Source organism: Perna viridis, chromosome 3, assembly GCF_037379345.1.
Source record: "Perna viridis isolate PV_CMFRI_1.1 ecotype Kerala chromosome 3, ASM3737934v1, whole genome shotgun sequence".
NCBI lineage: Eukaryota > Metazoa > Mollusca > Bivalvia > Mytilida > Mytilidae > Perna > Perna viridis.
The window spans coordinates 30,974,536-30,987,733 of NC_142447.1; the positions used below are offsets into that span (position 1 = coordinate 30,974,536).

The 13,198-nt window shown below is 31.3% G+C and overlaps 1 protein-coding gene across 1 annotated transcript in view; it reads left to right on the forward strand.

The window, feature by feature from the left end:
* LOC148621837 (uncharacterized) overlaps positions 1-13,198 on the forward strand; it is a 43,854-nt gene that overhangs the window by 14,390 nt on the left and 16,266 nt on the right. Inside the window, exons 4-5 of the mRNA XM_088576619.1 lie at positions 6,494-6,542; positions 9,145-9,258. Of these exons, the coding sequence (XP_088432745.1) occupies positions 6,494-6,542; positions 9,145-9,258 (163 nt within the window). The remainder of the gene's footprint in view (positions 1-6,493; positions 6,543-9,144; positions 9,259-13,198) is intronic.

A 13,198-nucleotide genomic window follows, 5' to 3' on the forward strand; every position in this document is an offset into this window, starting at 1 on the left:
GCGCAATTTTTAATTTTTATACAGAACTTAGAATTAGGACTTAAGTTGTTTCTCTAAACCCATAATAAACTTAAAGGATAAAAAGGATAACCCACATTTTTTTAAAACCAAGTTTTTCTCAAACATGACATTTTTGATAAGATTATATACACATGAATGCAGCTCCCAAACTGCTGGTAAAATTTAGGAGAATATTGTATAGAAGTTCTTATAATGTAATATATTTATTTAACATTTGGTATAGAGGTAAATTTATATTTATATGAAAACAAAAATGAATGAATCTAAGAAGTCGTAAATAATGAAACTACTTGGGTATGAATCCAATCTTCAGAGAGATATTGGTTTGTTGTAAACCTGATTTATTTATTATTTTATTTTTTAAAGTTCATCTGTAAACCTGATGAGAAATTCATGTAATAAATAATTTAATGTACTCTTTACCCTGTGAGAACTCTAGATAAAATTTGTCATTAAAGGTAATGATCAATTTAATTCTGAACAGATTTAAAGATGCATCATCTTTGGTATACAATGTAAATAATGTAATATTTAGAAGTTTGGTTAATTAAGTCTACCTTGCATTTTTGAATGTACTAAAATTTGTCATGTTTACTTTTTACCAAGGTTTAGGTTTTACCTACATTTACAGCCTTTACTGTAGATTCAGTGAAACCTCTCTAAACTATCCCCTGAAAATCCAAAAAACCTGTCTACATTGCACCCTGAAAATAAATTTAAAAAAAAACCTCTCTAAACTGTACCCTGAAAGTCCAAAAACTTCTCTAAACCTATCCTGAAAATCCCAGAAATCTCTCTAAACCCAACCCTTAAAATCCAAAAAACCTCTCTGACCATACCCTGAAAATAAAAAACCTCTCTAAACTACCCTTAATATAAAAAACCTGTCTAAACCAAACCATGAAAAAAAACCCTGTCTAAACCATGCTATGAAAATCCAAAAGACCTCTCTAAACCGTACCCTGAAAATCTATAAAAAAAACTCTAAATAGTACCCTGAAAATCCAAAAAGCGGTTCAAGCTAAACCCGGAAAATAAAAAAAAAACTGTCTAAACCAGACACTTTTTGAAGTGTTCATAAGTTTAAATGTATTTTGAACCTTTGTAAACCAAATACCTGTCTATTCAAAACCAATTCCAAAGATGGTTCAGTTTAGACGGGGTTCAACTACTGGGTATCGGAAGAGCATTAAACAGATGTGTTAGACTAGTAGAAGCCACTAAACACACCAGTCAAAATACAACCATATGCTGACCATGGTTATTGTAACTCACCATTGATAACCACGGTTTGAAAATTCAAAATGACATGGGTACTTTTTCAGTATGGGGTTTTGAAATTTAATGTATTATTTAAAAAGGATTTCTATTCCTTCCTCCCCCTCTCCTTCAAGATGAGATTTATAGTTGCATGTGTCTTAAAACTCCAGCAAGATAGAGTTGTGTTGTAAACTTCTACAATTCATACCAATAAATCCTCTTCAATTTGGAAAAAATGGGCAAGGAGTTTCAGGGGACCATTTCTATGTCTCACTGTTGCTTTGCTGTGAATAGAAAAAAAAATGTTATTTCAAAGAGTCACTTGCTTGGTAGAATTGAGATTTTCAAATTGTAAAAAAATGACACCTTTGAATGTAAGATTTACTTAGTTGTTAAGTAAGAGGGGACTTGAAAGATTTTAGATGTAGGGACACTGAATATATTTTGTTCTGTTTTGAAGACACTTGTTCATACTGCTTTTTAGCAGCAAGAATGACAATAATCATGAAGCAGTGCATAAGATTTATTCATATTAACAGGCATCAAATTTTAGTCTGGTTTGCACTTACATACATTGTTCAACAACACAATAGAATATTGATCACCTTGAATTATGCATTACAAGTTAGGAAATATATATACCATTTGTATAATATTTGTAAATAGTAAGATCCATTGTTTTTAACTTTACAGCCCTAAGCATCTAACTGAAAGTTTCACAATATTGACAATATTGCTTCTCTAATATGGTGGCATATGACAAAATATCAATATTTTATACAAAATAGTTTTTTTCTGACAATTAAGATCATAATAGGTTAAGCTATTGATTCATCCAGAGAAGGTAGGCCAAGAAAGACAAAGTTCATCTTTTAAATAAGTAAAACCAGCCATACAGTCCAGACTGTGGTCCAATAAACTAATAAATTATATCGTATATTGAAAGTATTCAAATGTACAATTATACTGATCTTTTTAAGATGTATGCTCATACCTACAAAAACAATTTATTGATACTTCTATCAAAATAGATGCAACACATGTAATTAGATATTGGAAGTTTTAGCATGCCATTGAGACTTTTATAGCCAAATATTTTATGCATTCATTTATACAGAACAAAGTCCTCAAAATGGTAATCAATGTGAATTTAACCTTTGATCTTAAAAGCACTGAGAGCCTGATTTCAGTCTGACAGGAAGTTAACCTTTAATACCAATGGTAATACAAAGCTAGGATATTTTTAGTTTCTTATCTTAAACAACATTAAATGTTTATAGCTCACATCTTAAAGTTTTATTAAATTATGAAGAAAAATAAATCCTAGTTTATGTAAAACTGTTAAAGACATAATTATTTTTGTTTAAATATCAATATGTTCAACTTGTCCTTTTACAGGTTACACCTGTCTCATATTACCCAAATGTAATGAGTAGTGGTCTTGTACTTCTATGAAAATCAGTTTGAATGTAATTTTGGGTCTCTTTTCAATATTGAATATGAAAATAGATATGACTACAGAGTCTGTACTGTATACATTATAGTATAATGTCAATTGTAAAAATTCAAAGGAACTTGTGAAGATAAAATGCATTTATACATTATTTTTGTAATACAACTTTTTGTTGGAGTCAGTGCTCTTTAGTCATGCTGTGTCCATAAAAGTTGGAATAAATAGTATTCTGTAGATATGTTCTATGGAACTGTGACATGATTCCCTCTCCCCCCACGTTTCAAATCCAGATTTTATCATTCCACTCTTTTGTAGCTCACCTTGCTGATGGGCATTTGAGCTATTGCCTTCACTTGGCAACCGTTGTTTTCATCATCAACAATTTTTCAACTCTTCTCCTCTGACACTACTAGACCAATTGATATGGGGATTTTGATCTGGCGAAAAATATTGCCATTTTGATCTGGCGAAAAATATTGCCACCATTACTAAAAACAGGACATTTGGGTCAGACAGTAGTTTTTCCCATATATCTCTGAAACTGATTGGTTTATCCAAATTCTGATATGGGATTTAATGTGTCCATCATAATGAGATCTGTCTGCACTAAAATTTTCATTTTAATCTGTTAAGTCATGTTGGAGTTATCGCTCTTTTTCAAAGTTTTTTGCAATTTTTATTGTTATATCTTTCAAAACATCTTCTCCTCAGACACTACCTGACCAATATGAGCCAAATTTGGTATGAAAATTCCTTATGGTATTTTTCATAGAACTGTTGTAGGGATTTGTTACCTGTGGAAAAACATGGCTACTTTACCAAACATAGAACAAAGGGGTCAGTCAAAAGTTTTTCTCATACATCTCCAAAACTGTTATGTTTGGCCATATTCTTTCCTCTGCTGATATAATCCTTATTATAATTAGGGTTTTTTTTTTACAGTTTTCAGCCAATATTTTGAAAACTACTAAAAAGTCTACTTGAGTCAAAATTGTTGGACAACTCCTTGTTAAATTTATTGCCCTTGATAGACAATAATTTAACCAGCTGAGTGATTCAGGCTCCTAGGGACCTCTTGTTTTATTTATGTTCACTTCTGGTTTCACTAATTTCTGCTTTGTAATTGGCTTAGTAAAATTGTGTCTGGGAACTGGTATTTACTTGTCATGCTAATTGTTTACTTATTATGTCAATATTATGTCAATATACATTTATGTTTTTGTTTGATATTTCTGAAAATTTAAGTAACTGTCAGAAACCACATAATGGAACTCCATGAAATGTCACAAATTCTTCAACAGATAATTCAATTGTGCACTTCCTATTTAATCACTTTTTGGGTTTCCTGGTTTCTGGGGAGGTGAGCAGGGGTATCATCTAGTAAACTCATCTCACAGTTTTAATTTTTTTTCTTTTCTCAAGGAGGTCTATCCTTCCTTTTTATACACTTATAATTTAAAGGAGGAATTTGTTGTAATAGAAAGCTTTTAATTATTATTTAATATTTGATATACCACAATCACTTAATTCATGAGATCTTCACTGGGTTCCTATATGAATTTACATCATGTTGTAGTGTCTGCTGAGCATGTATGCTAAAGTGCTAGAAACCAGGTTCAATTTCAGAGTATAGATTTTCACAGCTAGATATGTATTGAATTCTTGTTATAGTGTCTGTCACATTTTTGAGAATTGTCTCATCCAATCAAACAAAAATTGAGAATAAATTTTAGAATGTGTCCTTAATCATATGAAAACCCAAGAGTTCAGATATTCGTTCATATGAAAAAAGTCCTGAACTTTTTTGCATCCTAAATGAAAGGTCCACCAGGAGAAAGTGAAAGTCATATATAAGATAAATGAAAAGTATGGTAGGTCCTGGGCCTAGGTAAATGATATTTGAAATTGAGGCTCTTGGATCAGGAATTAGTGGTAATTTTAACCCCTGGAACCATTTAATAATTCCGTCATGGCTTTACTAGTATTGACTTGTTTCTTTGACTTACTATCATACATATTCAAGTATTAACAGATCTGCCTGAGGCAGGTGTAAATTGTAAGAGAACAAATTTGAATATATTGATATATTTTTTTTTAAATAAGAGACCTTATGCCTTTTACAGTTTTACAAAATGTACGTCATGTAGGATTGATAGTTCTTCATAATTTATGAAAAATTTAGGATGTGAGCTATAATTATTTATTGTTGTAAAGATATGAAATTAAAAAAAGATCCTTTCTTTGTATTGCCCTTGGCATAACAAGTTCCAGTATGACTGAATTCATGCTCTCAGTTCTTCTAAGGTCAAAGGTTAAATTCACATTGATTACCGTTATGAGGACTTTGTCCTCTATAAATAAGACTTTCTTGTCAGTTGAAAAAATTCTGAAAAAAAAATTAAATTACAAAATATAACTGGTTAAAACATTTATACTAGCACAGTTACTATGCCTAGTACCAATGTCAGTGGTCTAATGTAATGGTACTGATATAATATTGGAATACCTTTTGAAAGTTCTCTTGGTTTTATTCATTTTTACCTGTGTTACCAATTGTGAGAGCAAGTCTAGTAGCTGCTCTACTCCATCATGATCCGTTAGTTTGTCCCCCCCCCATCTGTCACTAATTGTGCTAATATACACAATGAAGATGTAAACCTCCTGTTATGGAAAATTAAATACTGTGAAAGTACTATTGTTAGTGGGGTACCAATTTTCATGGTTTTCATGGGTGAACCAGACCACGAAATTTGGTTCCCAAGGACAAGCAGATTCCCATTGATGTGTGTAATGAAAACCTTAAAACCACAAATTCAAGAATTCACACACTTGTGTACTTTCTGTTAACCATGAAATTTGGTATCCACGAATTTAAGTACTTTCACAGTAATCTTTTCCCACTTTTTTGAGCTTCTTGAAGCAATTTTTTTGTCTTTTATGTTGTGGACTGTACTATACTTTGTGTAATTTGTAACTCAAATTGTATACCCCAGTAGAAATTATATTATTCAAATTCAAACAAACCGAGTATTGTAGGTTAGATCCTTCTATTAGGCAGAAAAAATAATAGTCTGGTTTCTTGCTACCAGCAAGAACAAAAATAGGATAGGTAGATAGGGAAATTATTTTATTTTTCAATAACATTTTACATTGAGTAAATGGGAAACAATCTAGACTTAAACAGTGCTTGAGCCAAAATGGCCATGAAATGTATTGGGTAGGCACAAAACTACGGTAGGTAGGATAACAAGAAACAAACAGATTATTATTTTTTGGCATTATAGAGAAACTTTAGAAAAAACAATTCTACATTTATTACATGTTGAATTCAGCCATTTTTTGTCAAGAGTGCCTATTTTGTGTTATCTGTAATTCATAAAGTATTGAACATATGTCGTATGTGATAGCTGCCTGATATCAATTTCATGTACAAGTGGGAGTATACTTAGCACAACAGCCTGTGCAAATTCATGCTTATATCAAGTTTTAAAATATGTACAAATGTCATGAAAGTGTCAAAGGTCATAGAAAAGTATGAAATTTTCTTACTATGAAAAATAGATTTTTAACAAACCATTTTGATAGCAGTTACTAATGGTAATTGCCCTACAACATTACTGACTTCTGGTATTAACAACTGATGACAAAGATAAAATCTCAATACAGCTTCTTATGGAAAATGGTGTAGTTATAACACATAATCATGTATTTTATTGCTGTAACAGACTTTTTTGCATTGATCTCTTTTGTTTTTTTTAGTAACAGGCCTATCCCAGGAACTCCAACAAAACTGACTGCCTGTTTTGAGGTGAGAACTTATAGTAAAAGACTAATTTCTCAGCTAACACTTCAACTGGTGCACCATTGCTGTTGATGAATTGTCTTCTTGTCCTAGACATTCTGTCCCTGCTTCCTTTTTTGGTAATCCTGTCTTGGTTAGCTTGTCCCTGTATCAATTCTTTGTCTTTCTGAATTGCAGTCTGATCTGGTAAACTTGTTTCAGACATCAATGTACCTGCATCTTGTCAGATTGAATTAATTTTATATACGAGTTTATCATAATCTGTGGAAAACAATGTATTTATGGTTTTCATTTCAGTATTGCATGCAACTTTATTGATCAGATGATAAAGTCACTTGATTAATTTTTGTGCATGCTCAGCATTCTATATCCTATTATCCTTTTTCATCTGTTGATTGGATCCATATCTATTGTTAAAAGTAAAGTTGGTTGTGATACAGGTCACAGATGGTGATTAATTGGTCCTTTAATTCTTTAATTGATTATATACCATGACAACTTCATCAGCTACATTCTGTATTACATAACAATAATTCTTGTTTATGTCATTTTTTGTATTTTTTAATCTTGAAATGCCCTCAAACCTGAATTACTTAAATATAGAATTTAAATGAAAAACAAATTGATTTAATTGGTAGTGTAGAAGTTTTAGATGAAGAAGCATAATATTGAGGTTGGTATTGATAATTTATTCTTCTTTCTCAAGGGAGGACATGACCAACTATAGCTGCTTATGATTACAATCATGTTTCCTAGGTTCTGCTACAAATAGAGATATTCTCTTTGCCTGAAATTATTACAGAAATATTTGGTAACTGAATATAGTTGATCTTTGAGAAGATGGATTATTGAACTGTTTATGGATACTGACACTGTTTTAAGGTTTTAAGAATTTTAGATCTTTTTGGTAACATTTGATATTTTGATTTGAATATAGTTTACAGTGTATCTTTGAGAAGATAGATTGTTGAGCTGTTTAAGGATACTGACACTGGTTTAAAGATTTTAGATCTTTTTGGTATCATTTGATATTTTGATTTGAATATAGTTAATCTTTGAGAAGTTAGATTATTGTTGAGCTATTTAAGGATACTGACACAGTTTTAAGTATATTAGATCTCTGAACAATTTATTGATATAGGTAGTGACCACAGGTCACTCAGCTGTTTAAAGGGTTGCTTGAGGTTTATGGATATATTTAGTTATATGTTTCTCCCAGGTGTGAATTGCACATGGGGTTACTCTATTTTTTCTATGTTATGGTACCTCACTGCAAGCCTTGGCAGAGTGCGTCAGGGAGTGACTCGCTTGCAATTTGACATATGCCACTAATGGAGCAGGACATATGTAACTTTCTGCAGCACCTGATGTCATCCTCAGTTTTTAGCTCACCTGGCCAACAATTATACAAAACTCTTGTCTTCTGAAACTACTTGACTGATTAGAACCAAACTTGTTATAAATGTTCCTTGGGGTATCCTGCATAGAACTGATGTGAGGATTTTTGATTCGTCGAAAAACATGGCCACCGTTACTAAAAATAGAACATAGGCGTCAGACAGTAGTTTTTCACATATATCTCCAAAACCCTTAGGTTTAGGCAAATTCTTTCATTAGTTGAAATGATCCTTATTATTAGGACTACAAAAGTCTGCAGGGATAAAAGTTGTCAGATGACTCCTTGTAAGAGTTATTGCCCTTGAAAGGGGAAAAATGACTTTTTTTTAACAGGTTTTAGTCAATATCTTGAAAACTATGATAGACTAAAAGAAACTTTCAATTGTTGAAATGATCCTTATGATAAGCTCTACCAAAGACTTCTTGAGTCAAAATTGTTGGACAACGTCTTGTTCAATTTATTGCCATTGAAAGGCAAAATTCAACCAGGTAGGCAATTCAGGCTCCTGGGAGCCAATTGTTTTTTGTGGGAGTTCATACTGCACATTCTTCAGTGTTTTGTTGTGTTTTACAGTAATTTCCTCATATTCTGTCCTATGTTATTGTATTTTATTCACTAAGACACTTTGTGACTATGTAGATCATCTTTGTTGTCTGTGCTAATGTTAAGGCCATGCACTTTTATGTCCCTAAATTGTCCCCTTATTTTGCCATTTGATACTTACTTCTGGTATTTACTACTATAGAAACTGAATTGAAACAATTTTACCAGATACATTGCTGTTTGTAGTGTTAATACAATCCAATATAAGAAAGTTATGTGTTGTTTGAAATGATATATTGATAAAATTTTTATGTTAACTTGAATAATGCATAAAAATGTTCTTAGATTAAGATGCAAATGTCTAGTCAGAAATCATATGTACATATAAAATGTTAGTTTTGTTTTTTTTTCTGTGTACTGATACATGTTATTTGTTTCTACAAAAACTAGCTAGCCTGAAGCTGTTAGATTTAAAATTTCGAGCATGTTTAGTAATGATAGGCATGTTTCTATAAATATACTGGTAAGTATTACAGAATTTTGATAAGGATCTTGAGTATGTATTTTAAATTAAATGTTGTATTAATGTTTTTTTTTTTTCACTATTCTTCTTATGTACCTTGATCTTATTTAGAATCCTAAATCACATGTTTATTTCTGTTACAGTCACCAGGACCATGTAGCCCTGCACCTGAACCAGATCTGACTGATATTACTAAGTCCTCATTGTTGTCATCCAAGTTCTCTCTAGACCAGCTAGTATCAGAAAGATATGACAAGGTATACATCCCCCTTTTTTTTCTGCATATTAATGTATCGTTAGTCTTCTTACTTCACAACATCTTCTAGAAAAGAACTTTCTTCTACTTTCAATATGACTGCGAATAAAAAATTGAAAATTGTTTTGATAATGATGAAGATGATGTAATCTTTTTTTTTTATTTAAAATGAATGGATTATCATTATGAAGTTTGAACACAAGGAAACATTACAAGTGATAGTCTTGGTATTTTAGAGGTTCAACTGTCCTAACTGTTTAGAAAATGGATTGTAAGAAGGGAAAAAAAAACTATCATCATATTAACATTAGTACATTGCTTTTTTCTGTGAAAATTTTGAAAATAAATGCAGTTTGATTTTAAAACTTTGATGTCATTCTGTCTTATATCTAAATCTATTCTGCTGTGAATAAATTATCTGGGTTATGAAATAAAGTGAGTCAAAAAGAAGAAGAATCGAGCAGTATTAGTTTTACAGGCATTCTTTATCTTTTTTTAAAACAAATAATAAATTAATCTACACTAACAAACTTTGAGTCCTTTTTAGAAATTAACCAGACACTCATTTTGAGGCCCACATTTTTTTCCTGGAAGTTTATGCTTGTTTAGTATAATTAGGGTCTGTTTGAAATCTACCATAGTTAGTCTCTTGTTGGGTATTATTAGGGTCTGTTTGAATACTACCATAGTTAGTCTGTTGTTGGGTATAATTAGGGTCTGTTTGAATACTACCATAGTTAGTGTCTTGTTGGGTATTATTAGGGTCTACCATAGTTACTTTAGATTGTTTATGATGTGCCTAGAATAGAAATTTACTATATACATATTGTATTTTAAATTGTTGATAAATCAAAGTGACTGCCATGGCTTAAAATGGAACATAGGCTGTGATAGGAAATTTTGGATGTATTTTTATTTTGGCATGTTTGGCACCTGTCTTAAAAGTGCCAAAATTAAACACCCCAAAATTAGTGACTGCTAGAATTGTCAATGAAAATGTTTGGCATCCACCAAAATTAAACGCACCAATTAACCTGATGCCAAAATATCCCAATATACAGTAGGGCTTAAAAGCAAAATGCTTTATTAGAAATAAGATAAATTGAAAAATGGAGTATGGTTAAAGTTGTCAAGTTGTTCAGAATGGCAATATTTCTATCTGCGTGACTATTGTACTTTGAAGCAATAATTTCTATCTGTGTGACTATTGCACTTTGACGCAATAATTTCTATCTACGTGACTATTGCACTTTGACGCAATAATTTCTATCTGCGTGACTATTGTACTCTGAAGCAATAATTTCTATCTGCGTGACTATTGCACTTTGACGCAATAATTTCTATCTGCGTGACTATTGCACTTTGACGCAATAATTTCTATCTGCATGACTATTGCACTTTGAAGCAATAATTTGTTTGATTTTGAGTTTGTTTGTATCTCAATAAATTTAATATAATAAATTAACAATGCATTGAATTTGCTATTTCTATACATGTATAGTAAAATGGTGTATTTTGTACATGTATCACTTTTCTGGAATACTTTTAAGACCAATAGTATATTGTATACATACTTTTGATTATAATAGCCCCTCAGTATCTGCTTGCATTGCCTAGAATCAGTCCTTTAGATGTAATAAATTTCCTAGATCAATACCAAAATGGGGATTTATTAAACATTTATACAATAATGACCTTGTGACATATTATTGTGCTTGATACTGTACAGAAAATCTCCTGAGAGCATTTCCTCCTTGGAGGTCCTTTGTTAGGGATTTTATTAGTATATTACCTGAATGAGATGTCTTACTATAGGGTTCTTGAATATTGTTTCAAGCAAAACCATATTGTAGATACAATGGGTTCTTTTACTAATTTATTTCATTATACTGAACAATACTTCATATTTGAAATTGTTAAGTACCAGTTCATATAAAATTCAGGCATTGCCAATGGTAAAGTGATTCATAACAATGATCATTTCTTTACTCAGATCTGCACTTTTTAGAAAATCATTTATTCATCTCCCACTGAAATGAGATTGCACAAGACTGCTTCTTAAATATGTACATCTCACTTTTGAATTTATGTCCACTTAGTTATTAACAGGGGCATAACAAATGATAAATGGAAGTGTAAGCAGTAAGAGGCATGGGGTAGCAACCTGGTCCTGGAGGGTGCAAAACCACCTGCTGAAAATGGATTTAACCATGCATTATGAAATATCATGAGATGATTGTTTTATTTTCATATTGTAGGGAATTCAGACTTGAGGGAGTGTTTTAATTGCCTGATTCTAGCCTACTCAAATGTTTCAATTGAAAATTAAGATTAAAACCAGAATCTTGAATATGCATGAACCTTTATTTTATTTTGTTTGCGTTTTGTACCCTAACCTAGACGTTCTTGTACCTTCCATTAATTGAAGAACCACAGGTTGTCTTGGACTGTTTATTTGGTCCTGGTACACCAATTAGGCAATTTCTGAAGGACAAATATATTATTTTCTGACAATTTCTTAAAAACTAACTATTTCTTTCAAGTTAACAAATATAATGAAACTTGTTATTTTGCAATCTTTTTAAGAGGGCTCAACAGGAACTCAATGGATACAGTCTAGTACCATTAATCTAATGTTTTTGTGAATAAACATACATACTTATCTATTTGAAATCCACCTGACAGTTAAAAATTCTTTTTTGAATGATCTGCATCTGCCACATTATGTTGACACATGACAACAGTACATTATTATTCAAGTCGACTTTAGAATGCTTTTGTTATGAATAATTGACTGTGTGGAAAAACAAGGATATGTTGAATGGATATTTTCTGTGGTTTTTCTATTGAAATTAATTAGCAAATATTTAGTACAATCTACTATGTAATAAAGCTTGTTTTTGGGCAAGATAACTCCTTATGACAATGTTTTTTTATGATATGTCATTAGTAGCTCTGCAATTTCTTGCTTGTTAGATGGAATCTTTAAAATGATTCTATGTGATTTCATTGGTCTGTATATTCAGTAGATTTCAAATCAATACAGAGTTACGAAATTGTAGTCATTTATACATATTATTGTATTTTCTATGTTGTATTCATCGTTCACTTAATAAAATATGTTTAAACTAATATTAAATTCAAGATTGTATTACAGTCAATTGACTGTGACTTTTGACCTTGTTGAACAGGAATACCCCAAGGAAAATACCAGTCTTGCTAAGTTAACTCCTCTATTGAATTTGTAACCATGGATCTTACTTTCTGTGGTCATTTAAATAGACATCTTCATTCAGGCAGTTAAAGAGCTGAGAGTAGGAGACTTTTTCAAACAAGATAAGAGATTTTTACCTACAGGAAAAAGTCTTGGTGGTTGTCCACTTCAGATGAAAGGGCTTGAGATCCTAATAACTTTGGGATGAAAGTGGAATAACATGACATTATGATGAATGGTTTAAGTTGATCTTTTGTTGTATAATTTTTATTACTACTGGAGATGTTTATACTAAAACTATAAAAAAGACTTCACATCAAATTTACTGATATACAGAAAAGATTTTGGAAATGTGTATTAGCTTATGTGGAATAAAAACACAAAGCACTTCTTTTATTACATAAAAGTAAACATTACAAAATTTGCAACAGAATTGTCACATTACCAGAAGTGTGTCAAGACTCATTTCCTCTAAAAATATGATTACATTTTAGCAAAAACTTCTAGAGAACTGTAACTAATTGAGAAAACAGAATATTGTCATTTGAACTTCGGGAGTTGTTTTTGCTTTTTTTTTTCTCTTTTTTTTTTTTTTTTTCAATCATGCTCGCGCTCTGTGGATCTAGGTATCAAAAGAATAGGTCTGCAGCAGCACTAAGCTGCCCTAAGAGTAAATAGTACTCAGAACCATGGCAGGGAATCTACCCACAGAGCATCTGGGTTGTGT